We start from the raw sequence: 12,961 nt of genomic DNA on the forward strand, positions 1-12,961 counted from the left end.
CACGTGCTCGCCGCCCGCCCGCGCCCCCGGCGGGATGGGGACGGCAGCCTGCGGAACAGCGGGAAGCCTGGGCTGGAGCGCTGCTCAGACTCCTGGGTGTCGGTGCCCCGCTGGCTTGCGGGCTGGGAGCTGAGGGGCGGCACTGGGAGGTTGCTTGGCTGCAGCCTCGCAGGACTTCGGTGCTGCCAGAAGTTAGGAAATACCCCTCGAATCCCATCTTAGCAGCAGACAAGCCAACCTCCTCTAAGCTTAAGAGAACCGTGACTCCCCACCAAAGTTGGGAAGCCACGTGTAAATTCCCATTGTCTGGTATTTTACTAGTCCTTCTTTTTTGGAGACTGGAGCTCTGAGCTTCCTTCCCACTGTACACGGCTGAAAAGTCACCCATTGCCTGACTGTACTGCAGCATTTCCTGTCCCATAGTGGCTGCATAAATCCCGTGTGACCAGAGGTGTACCCCATGTGTGAATGAAATTCTCGTGTTGCCTGGTGCGTGCGTGGTGCGAGGCATCCACTTGCCACGTCGTGGAGAGTCACCGGATGAGTCTAAATTAGTGCTTTAGTTCCATTCAGGCTTCTGAAACGTATTTACTGTTTGCCCCGGCTGACCACACTTTGGTTTCCATTGCGAATCAGCCTGGGAATGCGTGAACTGGGATTCCATTCAGGTGAGACTGACCTGGGGGATGTAGTCTGTCTACACCTGATGTGCTCCAGCCTCAGAAATATATGTAGCAGATGAAGTCGTACTGAGGCAGATCTGACGCCGTGGTTGCCATGTTTTCAGCACTCACTCTTTCTCCAGATCTGCTGCTGTCACTCCACAGCACTTGCTAGTTTAGTCTTAGCCTTGATGTTTTCATGTGTGTGCCTATAGTCCCAGCCACGGAGACAGAACTGACGTTTCTTGGGACTTGGGGTACTTCGTGTTGTGAGATGGATAGGCTTTAATTAATATGGTGATGGTGAAGAGACTGAAGGGTCTTTGAGGATAGGATGCTGTGAAGTGGGCTGACAGCTGGATAGGTTGTTCTGGGGGAAAGTAGTGAGTGTAGCTTGCAGGGCTGTGGGTCAGATGCAGTAGGCTAGACAAACTGCTTCTAGCCACTGTCTGCTCTCACTGTGTGAAACTGTGCATTGGTAACCCATGTTTACACCTCCTCTGTCTCACCTAGAATTACCCTTCATTAGGCATAAATTATTGTAGAGACTTTTTTTATTTCGTACTGGGTGTGAATCTCGCCCTTTGGGTCGGATGGCGTATGGACAAAGCTATAGGTAGTCTAGTTACATATTTTTCTGAACTGCAAAGAAGTTTGTTACTATGTAACACTAAAATGTTTTTGCATTTCGAAAGAAGTTGCTTACCCAAAAATACTTAGAAAAAAGGAATATGCAGTCAGCTAAAGCTAAGGAAATACCAAGAAGAAAAACTCAGTGGCCAGCAAGTATTGTCTAGGTTTGTATGCCTGCACTGTGTCATTTAGTGTTTCATATCTATGTGAAATGTATGAATAATAATGCTATTACAGCACATATAGCTATAGATATTTACATCTTATTATTTATTCCATATTTTGCTCTTTAGAAATTGAAGACTAGGAGTTAAGTTTCGCCTCTGTGTACATAATGTGAGAGGCTTTTGTAAATAATATGTTCTCAGTAACACAGATTTTTGCTCTTTTTCTCTCAACACTTTAAAGAGATGGAGGAGCTGGCAGAGCATGGTGTTTTCCTGCCTTATAATATGCAAGGGCTGACAGATGAGCAAATCGAAGAACTGAAGTTAAAGGATGAGTGGGCAGAAAAGTGTGTACCAAGTGGTGGAAGTGTCTTCAAGAAGGATGAAATTGGGCGAAGAAATGGACATGGTAAATCCATCATATATGTTTGTTTGTTTGTTTGTTTCCCTGCAGACATAGATAATCTGTGACATAATGAGGAACATGAAGACCATAATTCTCTCACTGTCCTAGAAGACAAAAAAGAGAGACTAGATATTAATGTGCGTATTTCAGGCCAGTGTGTTAGCTGGCTCATGTCCATTTACTAATTATAAAAATAATCCAATAAATAAACTCTATTAAAGGTGGTTGTAGATTCGTTAAATAATAACTGTTACAAGAGCCAGCTTTCACAATCAGTCATCTAAAAGATCTTCTGTCTTGGGTTAGGGCCTGGTGTAATGTTGATTTAAAAGCCAGAGTACTAGTGTATCTCTTCAGCACATGTTACTTAACTTTGCAACTGTAGTACTTGGAAGTAAACTCCGAACGTAAGTAAGCAGTTGTCAACAGCAAGTTTGGCTGGTTCACTTTAATTTATTCTCCCCATTTGTAAACACATGCTTGTGTAGGGTTTTTCTCCAGCAGCTCCAAGGTACGTTGACAGGTTGTTTCTCTAATCTTTCATCTTTTTTCTCGTTCACTGTGACTCAGGCTCACTGAAGTCACGCCTGTCACTTTTTCCTTCTGCAACTCCAGCCAGGTGTTTTTGCCTTAGCACTTGGTATCGGTATTGAGCATCACTTCAGAGCTGAGAGCATGGGGACTGGTCACACAGAGAGACTGTGATTGCCTTCTCGTTGGCTGTCCCTGTGCTCCTGACACCGCAGCAGCCCTTGTCGGGCCTTTAGATGCTGATGGCAGGGCAGCGTGGTTGAGGAGGTATCTTTGAATAACTCACTCTTCACTTGTCATAGGCAAACAGCTTACTCCAAGCGTCTCATTTTGGGGAAAATAATGCTTCTAACACAACACGTTGCCCAATCAGATTTAAGCCTTTGCTGAAACTTAAGAGCTTATAGTGAAACATTTTCCCTCCTGTGTCCTCAGAAATAGCTGAGTGTCTCGCATGTAGCATGTAGACAAAGCCTGTCTTGTTTGGCGTGGTTGTGAGCCGTTTCAGGCCGTGCAGTAAAAATTTGCAGGCAATGTTAACATAAGAACAGTACAACTTGTGGTTGTATTCGTGCCTTTGTTTGTTAGTGGGAGGGCTGCTTTGTAATATTAACTAAGTCCTTATGTTGAAGAGCATGTAAATGTGGGCCAAACTAAATACTGTCAAATGATGCATTTAAATGTTCAGCTGTGAATGAGTGTGATTTTGTTGGTGGTGGTTTTGAGGAGAGGCTTTTTTTCACAATTACAATAGGTAACTGTAATGTGACGTGCACATTGTATTTGCAAAGCTGCGTTTGCTGTTAGATTGAAATTTTAATTGGAAAAAAGTCAGAAAACTCCAAGCTTTTTGTCCCCTTTTATGCACATCTTCCAGCACATCCCACAACAGTCATAAATATGCCATGGGAAAGAGAGTCTTGGTTTTGGTTGTGGTGAGTATGAGATTATGGCTGTTGCTTTCTACTCGGTATTTTTGTCTGAAATGGAAGTTCCAGATACCAATGAAATGTCTTTGTGGAAAAGTAAGTTTGGCTCTCCAGGGAGAAATACTGTTTTCTTTCTTAAGTCTGTAAGAAATATGGCAGTGAACTGTCAGACTAGTAAATAGACTGCAACTCAGTAGTGTCTGTCTTGCTTTGTGATTTAACAGTTTAGTTTGCTTACAGTAGAGAATGACCTGGACCCATCGTTTGCTCGGTTTCTTTCTGATAAGTGTAGACTATTAAATATAGGTCTCTTCTTTTTAGCTCCAAATGAAAAAATGCAGCAAGTTATAAAGAAGACAATAGAGGAAGCCAAGGCATTAATCTCTAGGGTAAGTTTCCTGAAGTAGCATCTGGTATGTGGGAGGCTTTCTTAAAAGGTGCTGTGTGGTTGGGCATCTTAAGAAAAAATAGACTTTTTTCAGTGCAAGAGCTAGCCATTTTGGGGTAATATGAAGCGACGTGAACACGCTAATAAAAAATGACATTTCTGTGAACACGCTAATAAAAAATGACATTTCTGTTAATGATTTTCTTAATGGCTTTTGGCAAGCTGGTTCAACAAGTTAAGGAATCAGATGTTGAACTCGGAGTGAATGCTGGCAGCTGAGACTGCATTGAATGATTGCATCACATTTAATTTTACCCATACGCTCCTAATTTGCTATTGATGCATTCTTTAGGTGAATGCTTGTCGTGCTTTCTGGTGAAAAATTAACTGTGCTCTGTGGTGTTCCTGGAATAAAATACCTTTTGCTCACTAACAGAGTCTTTTGGGTTTTACGTATAATTAATGAAAAACGTGTTCTCATCTCATAGATTTGGCCTTGTTTTTACAAACACTTGGACTCATGCTCAGTCCCAGTGAGTTTGTGTGTTTATAGATGGGTGCGAGGGTGTGCCCTGATGGGACTGTGGTGTCAATTTTTCACCTTCGCTTTACCACATCTGTACATGCTCTTATTGTGTCTCAGCTTTCATATGGCCTTGAAACACAGATTAAGTAATATTTACTATCAGATTGCTTTTTTTGGTAAGCACCTGCAAGTAATCTTCTCCTCCCCACCCGTACAATTCTGGGAATTAGTATGTGCAGAACTTTGAAACAGCTTTAAACGAGTTATGCAAATAGATAAAGCTACTGAATTTTTAGTGCTGCCTGTGCACTTAAACTGGCCTTCTTGGCTGTTTGGTTGCTGATAACAGCATCACATCAGTCATTCAGAGTGAGCAGGTCAGCGATTCCAAAGGCCTCAGGGAGGCAAGCAGAGGAGCTGCCCTGTTGCCTGCAGTGTTTCCAGCGCACTGGGCTGCAGCAGACCTTTCCTGAACTGACGTGGGATTTCAGCCAAACTGTTCTGAGTCGCAGCAAAATCTGTGCAAAATGGAAGACTTTTCAGGTTAAAGCTTCTGGGCTATGAATATCTTCTCCAGGCGGATTTCTTTTTCCTGTTGTATTGCATCTCATCTACTCTCTTTCTAAAGAAGGAGGAAATTAATAGTATGTAGTTTTACTTCTTGAGTCAGAAATATCTGTAGATCTGCAGGTCTTCCAGGGTGAAACTCCCAGCTATATACCATGGTGTCCTTTACAATGAAAAGTTGCCGCGCTGCATGCTGACTGACTTACTCCAGAAATTGCTGCCATTCACTAGTAAATGAAGTCAAGGATAGTTTGTGAAGTGGTTTCTCAGGTTCATTACTTTATAATGATGAAAATGAAGAAATGTGCCTCAGTATTTTAAAAAAAAGAAAAGTTGCTCATCTGAGATTGAGAAACCAACTGTAGTTGCCAGTTAACCAGTTTAAGAATGTCCACAAGGCGGCAACATTCTCTTACTCTCTTTTTATAAACTTTCCTACTTAAAATATTGGAACTGTTAACTGGAACCCTGTAAGCAGAAGCTTTTTCTTCTCTTCCAGGTGCACCTTGTTTTTCCCTCATCCATTGCAGTAGGGTTTGGAATGATCTCAAGTATTTGATCTTGCACATCTTTGCAGGAGCCGTGCAGCATGCCAAGCTTTACTCTTCTGCTCATCTTCTGCTCACGTGCTCTATGTTTTTCCTCAAGTGTAAGCAACCTAAATGGAGGGGGAGAAAGCGTAGTGATGTACTTGGAAGTTGATACTCAAACAAGAAAATTTGCACTGCTAATTCCTTTGTGCAACCACTTAGCTTTGCTCAAAGATCCCACTGTTGAACCTTTGAACTGACTACAAAGCAAAGGCTTTCTTCATGTTTTTTTAAAATTACCAATGACCCCTCCCTGTATTTCAGAAACAAGTTCAGGCCAACGTGTGTGTTAATATGGAGACGGTGAAAGATGCGTTGGACCAACTCCGAGGGGCTGTAATGATTGTGTATCCAATGGGATTGCCTCCACATGATCCAATTAGGATGGAGTTTGAAGATAAAGAAGACTTGTCGGGAACTCATGTATGCAGTGATTTATTTGGATTGTATGTAGTGCCTGGCTTAAGTATGGGCAATGCTCTTCTCCATTTTATCCATGAAGGTTGATTTCCTTGACATGAAAAATTTTAACTCAATAGTAATTATATAACATTAAATATTAAGATAAATATTCTTTTATAAGTTTAACAATGAATAATTAATCCATTATTTAATTATTAAATTGGCTCATCATTATTTTACTAATAATTATTAATAAGAATTGTGAATATTTAATGTTATCTATAGATTATAGTAATATATTATTATTCATATATGATGTATGGTAACATAATATAAATAATTATCTGTATTATCAGATTACATTATCTAATGATACACTGTGATGTACCATATAATAATGTAGCCTATGGGAATACTATAACTACTTATTGTATTTTATAGTATGTAAGTATATTTAATGATAAATTTAATACCATGATTAGTATTTGATTTTTTTGTTGATAATAGATAATTTAGTTAACAATTTTAATTATGTTAATTTTGTTTAATATTTTTATCAGATTGTTTACATAAAAGCACACCAATAGCTTAACTAGAAATAAAATTAATTAGATTTATTTCAAATGTTACAGACAAAGTTCAGGTAAGCCTGGGACTCACTTTAAATAGCTTGTGATTTCTTTCTAATGCCACTATTGAAAATTTCTTGCCCAAAGTGTTTCTGTTTGATCAATGTTGAATGGAATGCGAATAAAGATGCTGTAGATCAGTATGAGGAGGAATATGTAGCATAATTATGATATGAAATTACACTGGCCTTTCTGTTTGGAATTCCAGAAAGATTTTCCCAGAAATTTTTTCTGGTTTTGGAGAAAAACTAAAAAATACCACCCCCACCCCAAACACCTCACCTTGTTTGTTTGTCACAGGCTGGACTTGAAGTCATAGAAGAATCAGAAGCACAGTTATGGTGGGCAGGAAAAGAGCTGAAAGAAACGAAGTTGCTCTCTGACTATGTAGGCAAAAATGAGAAAACAACCATCATTGTCAAGATTCAGAAAGTAAGTGTCCCTGGGAGATTACAAGTCACTCACCTGTGGTTGTCTGGTTCTCTGTGGAAGAGAATGGTCTGTAGGTTAATAAAATGGATTAGATTAGTTCTGCCTTGAGTGAACATCTGTTTTAAGGTTTTCATTTATTCTATTCTAAGTTTTTCTTTAGTAGTTCCTTTGCCTGTCAGTTAAATACTGTAGTTGCTGTTACTTGCTCCATAGCACTTTTCTAAAGTAGAGCAAAGAGCTGTTTAAAGATAGATGAAATACAAATGGAAGAGTTTAAAAAAGCCTTAGCTGGCGCTCAGTTCCGTCTCAGTGTAGAGAACTGAACAGACCCAGTCATTTGGTCTGCCTGGGATTTCTAATTGTGCTTGTGATGAAAGTACATATGAAAGCTGAGACCCAATAAAAGCATGTACAGATGTGGTAAAGTGAAGGTGAATAAAGTCTCCTTTGTCTGGTCTTTAAAAACCAGTTTTAATGTTTTGTGCACATGTGGTGTGGATACCTCTCATCCCCTTTTCAGTCTGCTCTGTGTCTGAAAGACAGTGTCTGTGATTTCCTGCCTGTGATGTCCCGAGTTTCCGGACGGCAGGTCCTCAGGCTGTCTCAGTTGCCTTGGAAACGTGGACACACATCTTCTTTCAGAGGACACAGGATGTGGAAGAGCCTGAACTCTGGCTCTCCCAAAGTGTTCAGTGGGAGCTCGTTGCTGCCAGAAGGAGGGACAGGCTGCTGGGCCTGCACCACCCATTGCGCTGTTGCTTCCAGCACGCCTAAAGCTCCCAGCTGTTTCTTTTTTTTAAAGAAGAGAGACTACCCAGTTGTCAGACATGGTGGAGCAGATGAGGCCTTCTCTCTTAATTGTGAACACAGGTCTGAGTCATCCTCTGGAGCAATGAGCTAAGATGAGGCAAAGATCTGCTGCTCCTCAGTTTCATAGACCTGATGCTTCAGCAAAAGCCAGTCATGAAGTGTATGCTGGTATCTGACACTATGGTCATGTTCTTGCAATATCAGAATTAGTACCAAGCTACTGGGACTGTTCCTTATTGGTTTGGTACAAAAAGTGATTTTGTACTAAGTGCTCGGTTGTGTTCATGTCTGCTGAAAATGCCATACTCAAGGGAAGAATGTTTGGTGTTTCAGTTCACTTTCAGAGCTTTGTCAGAAGATGCTCACCCTCTTTGTGTGTGTATATGTATGTGTGTGTATATCTATATGTAATATCACATTCAGAGGGTGCTTTTGTGAATGCCAAGTATCTCGGAGTACTTATCCATAGCTCAGAATTATTCTGGAGCTGTGTTCCACTTCCATGTCAGAGAGGGCTCTGCCACAGAAAGCATTAACGTTTATGGCAGATGTTGTTACCTGCAGGTGGCTGCAGTAGAATTCCTCAAAGATACGCGATTTATGTGTTTGTCATGTAGAACACCAGAATTGCTTTCTCTTTCCTATCAGGGTGAGTGAAAAATTGTGTGACAGCTCAACAGCCATTAAAGCATAGGCTCCCAGGAAAGCTGTCTTATTGTTTAATTAGTTGATGGACCTCATGGTGGTTTTCTGTCTGACAAGGGATGCCTAGTTTGGGGAGCTAATTTGAACCACCTCAGACCCTTTTTGTTCCAGAGAGGATTCACCATCTCTGTTCAAACTGTTCTGTTTGCTGTTGTTTACAATAGCTGTCATCAGCTATTTTCTGCTGTGGGCATAATTTCTTCCATGAGGACAGCTGCCTGGGAAAAAAAAATAATTCTTTTATTCATAGTAACAAGTAAAATTTCTTTTATTTGTAGTGTTTTGTAGCTGCCTTCCCTCCCTGTTTGACTAAGTCATATGCCATCTTGAGTCTGTATTATCAGGGGAGCTATAGATGGATGAGCCCATCCTGAGACATGTGGAACAGCCTTAAAGCAGAGGGATTTATTATGCCATTTAGAGCAGGAGTTTAAGTAAAATAGACTCAGTCCTGCTTGCAGCTTCCATCGATGTCCACAGAATTGACAGCATGATTCAGCCACTGAGATGAAAAGATAATTCTTGATTGAATGCAGTAGAAGTTTCTCAGCGTTTATTTTCCTGTCCTGAGTGACCTTATTAAGTTTGAGAAATCCTATTGTCTGAAGAAAAACTTTGCTATCTTTGCAGAGCAGCTTCTCTTTTGTATCGCAAGTGCAGTCATAAATAAAAGTTACGATTTCCCTTTCAGAAAGGACAAGGAGCTCCAGGGCGTGAACCTCTGATTAGTCACGAAGAGCAAAAACAGATGATGCTGTATTACTACAGAAAGCAGGAGGAACTTAAGGTAACAGGGTCTTTTTGTACTGCCTGTCAGCCGCGCCGTGGTAGGTACTTAACCACAGGTTATGTTCATGACTGCCACCTTAACCTGTCGGTTCTGTTTGCAGAAACTAGAAGAGGATGATGACGACTCGTTTTTAAATGCTGAGTGGGCAGACAACCATGCTTTGAAAAGGCAATTTCATGGTGTAAAAGACATCAAGTGGGGGCCAAGATGAAGCTCTCCAAACACCTTGCTGCCTCTTTAAGCTCTTCGGTTGATTCACTTGTTTGCAGTGAGGAGTTGTGTTGTTTGCCATAGATTCTGCAGACAGAAGCTGAAATTGTCCCTTCCATAGCAGATGCCTGTTTCAGCCTTAGGTTTTCAGTAAATGTTAACTGGAGCAGTACTTCTCTCTGCATGGAATAGAGTCAGTTCTCTTGAGGTTTGTTATTTTGTTAGAAGCTTGTAATTTGAATATTGAAGTATTAAACTATTTCATAGGTAATATATCTACAATATATGCAATAGAATGTTTGGTATTGTTCTGAGTGGTCTTTATCCTGCCTTCCTGATTCTTTCATTTCTTTTAGATGGTGCGGTCTGTAGAAGGTAATTTTATAAGAAATCAGTTTTCCCAGGCTAATCCAGTGAGGGTTAGTGATTTTTATGTGCTTGTTTGGATTTCAACATAGCCAGTTCTAAACTATCTTTTTAAAATGGGTTGGCCTCTAAACAGTTATTTAGAAAAGTATTTTTATATAAACACAAATAACACGAAAATCCTTGTGGAATGCTTCATTTTCTTGCTTTTGGTTTAGTTTTCATTGGCATTGGAAGCCAACCAGGCGATCTTCTTCAGTGTAACGAGCTGCTAGCCATGGTGCTTTTATGTAAAGATCAGCAGAAGTCTGTTTATGGAATTAAGCATCATTTGCGAGTAGGTCGGGTACAATAAAACCAAGTTTAGTAGGGCAAGACCTCTGACGTGAAAGTACTTCTATGGTTGTGACTGGGCTAAAAGGGCTTAGTTTCTAACAAACCAGCATTTTAAAATGAGAAATCGCAAAGTTCGTCGGACAGTGCTTCCACTATATGCCTGATGTCTGTTACCATTCCTGAAATGCACCATCGGTCAGTTCTGGGTTTCAGGGTGAACAAAGGAAGTGCTACTGGACCTGAAGCGAACGTTGTGTCTGTTTTTGAAGGGAGGATTCTGATTTGGGATACTCTGGATGACTAATGCACAATTAAATCTCTAGGTAGACAATAAATGTTTAGAAACAAGTTGCTCAAGTTTTATGTGTTTAGACTTCCGTGTCCTTAAAGGAGGTGCTTTTCTCTGGAGGCAAGTGCGCATCCTCATCAGGTTGCTGAGCAGTGGAAAGCCAGGGTGCCCTGAAAATCCTGTGTGAGGATCAGCTGAGTGTTGTGAAGGGGGTGAACCAATGTGGGCACTGACAGCCAACAGCCCAAATGATGTCTGTGTTCACACCCCAAGGCAGTTGTCCCTAGGGCAGAAGGGAGCCGAGAACACCCATCTTTCCGGTTCCACGGTGTAAAGAGGAAAGCCAGCTGAGTACCTTGGGTTTGCAGCTGGTGACAGACTTGAGGATACCGAGTTGCCCCGGCACACGCGCGCACTTCCTTTCCACCTGGGCCAAACTGCGTCATGTTCGCAAGCTACACCGTTCTCAAGAACATCTCATAGTTTAGGTCAAACGTTAATGTGAAATACTCTTTGCAGGTGCCACGTCGTGGCACTGTGGTGCTAGGGCTGCCCAGCACTCTGGAAGCCAGGGGGGTTACGTATGCTGTCTGACCTTGCACCCGCTTTTGACGTTCTTCATTGATAGATTTTTGTCTTACTCATGTCCTGATCCTCATGTCAGGAGGACTTAGTGGCACAGACACCTGGAAACAGAAACGTCTGAGGTACTGTCAGGCAGAAGCTGCCTGCCTTGCCAAACCTGCCAGCGCAACAAGGTCAAGCAAATCCTGCAGTCACTGACTGTCCCCTACAAATACCTGGCTGTGACTCTCCACGTGCACAAACCTCAATACTCCTGGCTTAAATCTCTCTGCTCCTTTGAGTCCTTGTAAAATAACAAAGAGGAAGTGTTTTGCTGGTCGCTTTTGGAGGATGAAGAACCCCATCATTTCCTGTAAGCAGTAGTATGGTTGAGGAGACACTGGTCCAGTTAAACTGAAGTGTTTGCTGAACTCACAGCTGGAAGAATGAATGCAGAAAAGGGAAATAATGCCATTCAGTGAACTACTGATGGTGTTTGTACTTCAATCCCTTGTTCTTTTAGGAAAGTTTGGTGTCTGCTAGTTTTTCTCTCCTATTAACTTTACAGTGACGTGTTTTCACAAAAAAATATCAGTATTTGGGATTTGTGTCATTTGCAGAACTTAAAAATATTTTATGTTTAAAAACTACTTGGGATTATTTCTATGTGGCAAGAAAATAGAGCGTCTTTTAAGAGAACGCTTTGTTCTACTCCTTCGTCAGGTGAAAACTGGTGTCCTGTACAACTCCTTGGAGACTTTTAACTACTCCCATAGCTGAAGGCTTTTTGCCCAATGTGCCCCTTTGCCATCATCAAAGGGCGAAGGAAGTCTGGAAAGGCTTTATTTCTTACTGCCACTGCATTGCAGTGTACAGTGGGGGGTGAATGTTCTCGCTCCATCGCTGGGGTTGGGAGCACTTGGTGAAATCATTACAAAATCATACCAGTCATTTATGTGTTGCGGAGGGGTCGAGTCACCCAGTTCTGGCTTCTGGCCAGTCCTGCCGGCTGTGAGGGGCCCGGGTTGGCAGGGGTGCTGCTGGGGCTTTTAAGGGGCTTCTACCCATACAAAACCTCTCCCTCCTCTCCTCTTTCTTTTGCGAGTGGGTTTCGCAGGGATTGTCTGAACGCTCTCCAAGGGCCCAAATTTCAAAACAGAAAGTAATTATTTTGGTTGGGCAATTACATATATATCTATGTTTCAAAAAAAAATCAAATTACTATTTATAGATTAATGACCTAGGGTTGTTGCACTTTTGTTTTCCCCTTTTCCAGCAACCTTCTAAAATATTTATGCCTTTTTGGCAGCCAGAAACAACCTAGCCCCGTTTGTAAGTTTTAAAGCAAGCTGTGTGGCAGCCTGGCACGTTCTGTATCCAGGGGAGAGTTAGAACCTACGGTTCCCAAACTTAATTCCTCCAGGGATCGCTTTGTTTCTTGTGCTGCTTGCGACAACACTTCCCCCTCCCCCAAATCCCATCTTTTCTGTTTAACGGGCTGGCTGAGGATGGCCAGCTGTGCCGTGTGGCGTTGGTTCTGCCAACCTGGGAGGGAGATTCCCAGAAGATGGACTGCCCATAAGCTACCCAAGGTGGAGATCTGCTCTGGGATCGAGGACTGCAACGTGACCTTCCCAGTTGTATATTTTTATGGGCATTTATGCACCCCAGAATTTATTTGCTGGCTCCCTGTGCTCTGAAAATAAGTTTTTGTGGTACTTGGTCGTAACTGCATTGAGGTGCGTGGCCTTGGCAGGAAGCTCCCCAGATGTTTTGGATCAGTTAAAATGAATGCTTGAAAATATCCAACTGAATCCTTCTTACAAACAGAGCTTTCATCTTGGATTATCCCAAGGAGCTTGTTCTGTCGGCTCCCAGTCCTGTAAATAACTGAAGTCATCGCTGGCCTTTGGCCATTTGATTTCATGTCCTTGATACCAGGCAAGTAGTGAGGAGCAGCGGAGGCAAAGTGAAAATAACGTCAGCAGAAGACTGTATCTGTACTCCCTGGATCTCGCTCGTTAAACCC

At 41.9% G+C, this 12,961-nt stretch overlaps 1 protein-coding gene across 1 annotated transcript; it reads left to right on the forward strand.

The window, feature by feature from the left end:
* The first annotated feature begins 1,705 nt into the window (after nucleotides 1–1,705).
* LOC104503944 (chromosome unknown open reading frame, human C21orf59) lies at nucleotides 1,706–9,507 on the forward strand. The gene is made up of 6 exons (XM_010159506.1): nucleotides 1,706–1,871; nucleotides 3,650–3,717; nucleotides 5,664–5,822; nucleotides 6,731–6,862; nucleotides 9,069–9,164; nucleotides 9,268–9,507. Exons 1-6 carry the CDS (start codon nucleotides 1,706–1,708, stop codon nucleotides 9,376–9,378), a joined length of 732 nt encoding a protein of 243 aa, XP_010157808.1. The 3' UTR covers nucleotides 9,379–9,507.
* The last annotated feature ends 3,454 nt before the right edge of the window (nucleotides 9,508–12,961 follow it).

This window comes from Eurypyga helias, unplaced genomic scaffold (assembly GCF_000690775.1).
Source record: "Eurypyga helias isolate BGI_N326 unplaced genomic scaffold, ASM69077v1 scaffold47329, whole genome shotgun sequence".
Classification (NCBI taxonomy): Eukaryota; Metazoa; Chordata; class Aves; order Eurypygiformes; family Eurypygidae; genus Eurypyga; species Eurypyga helias.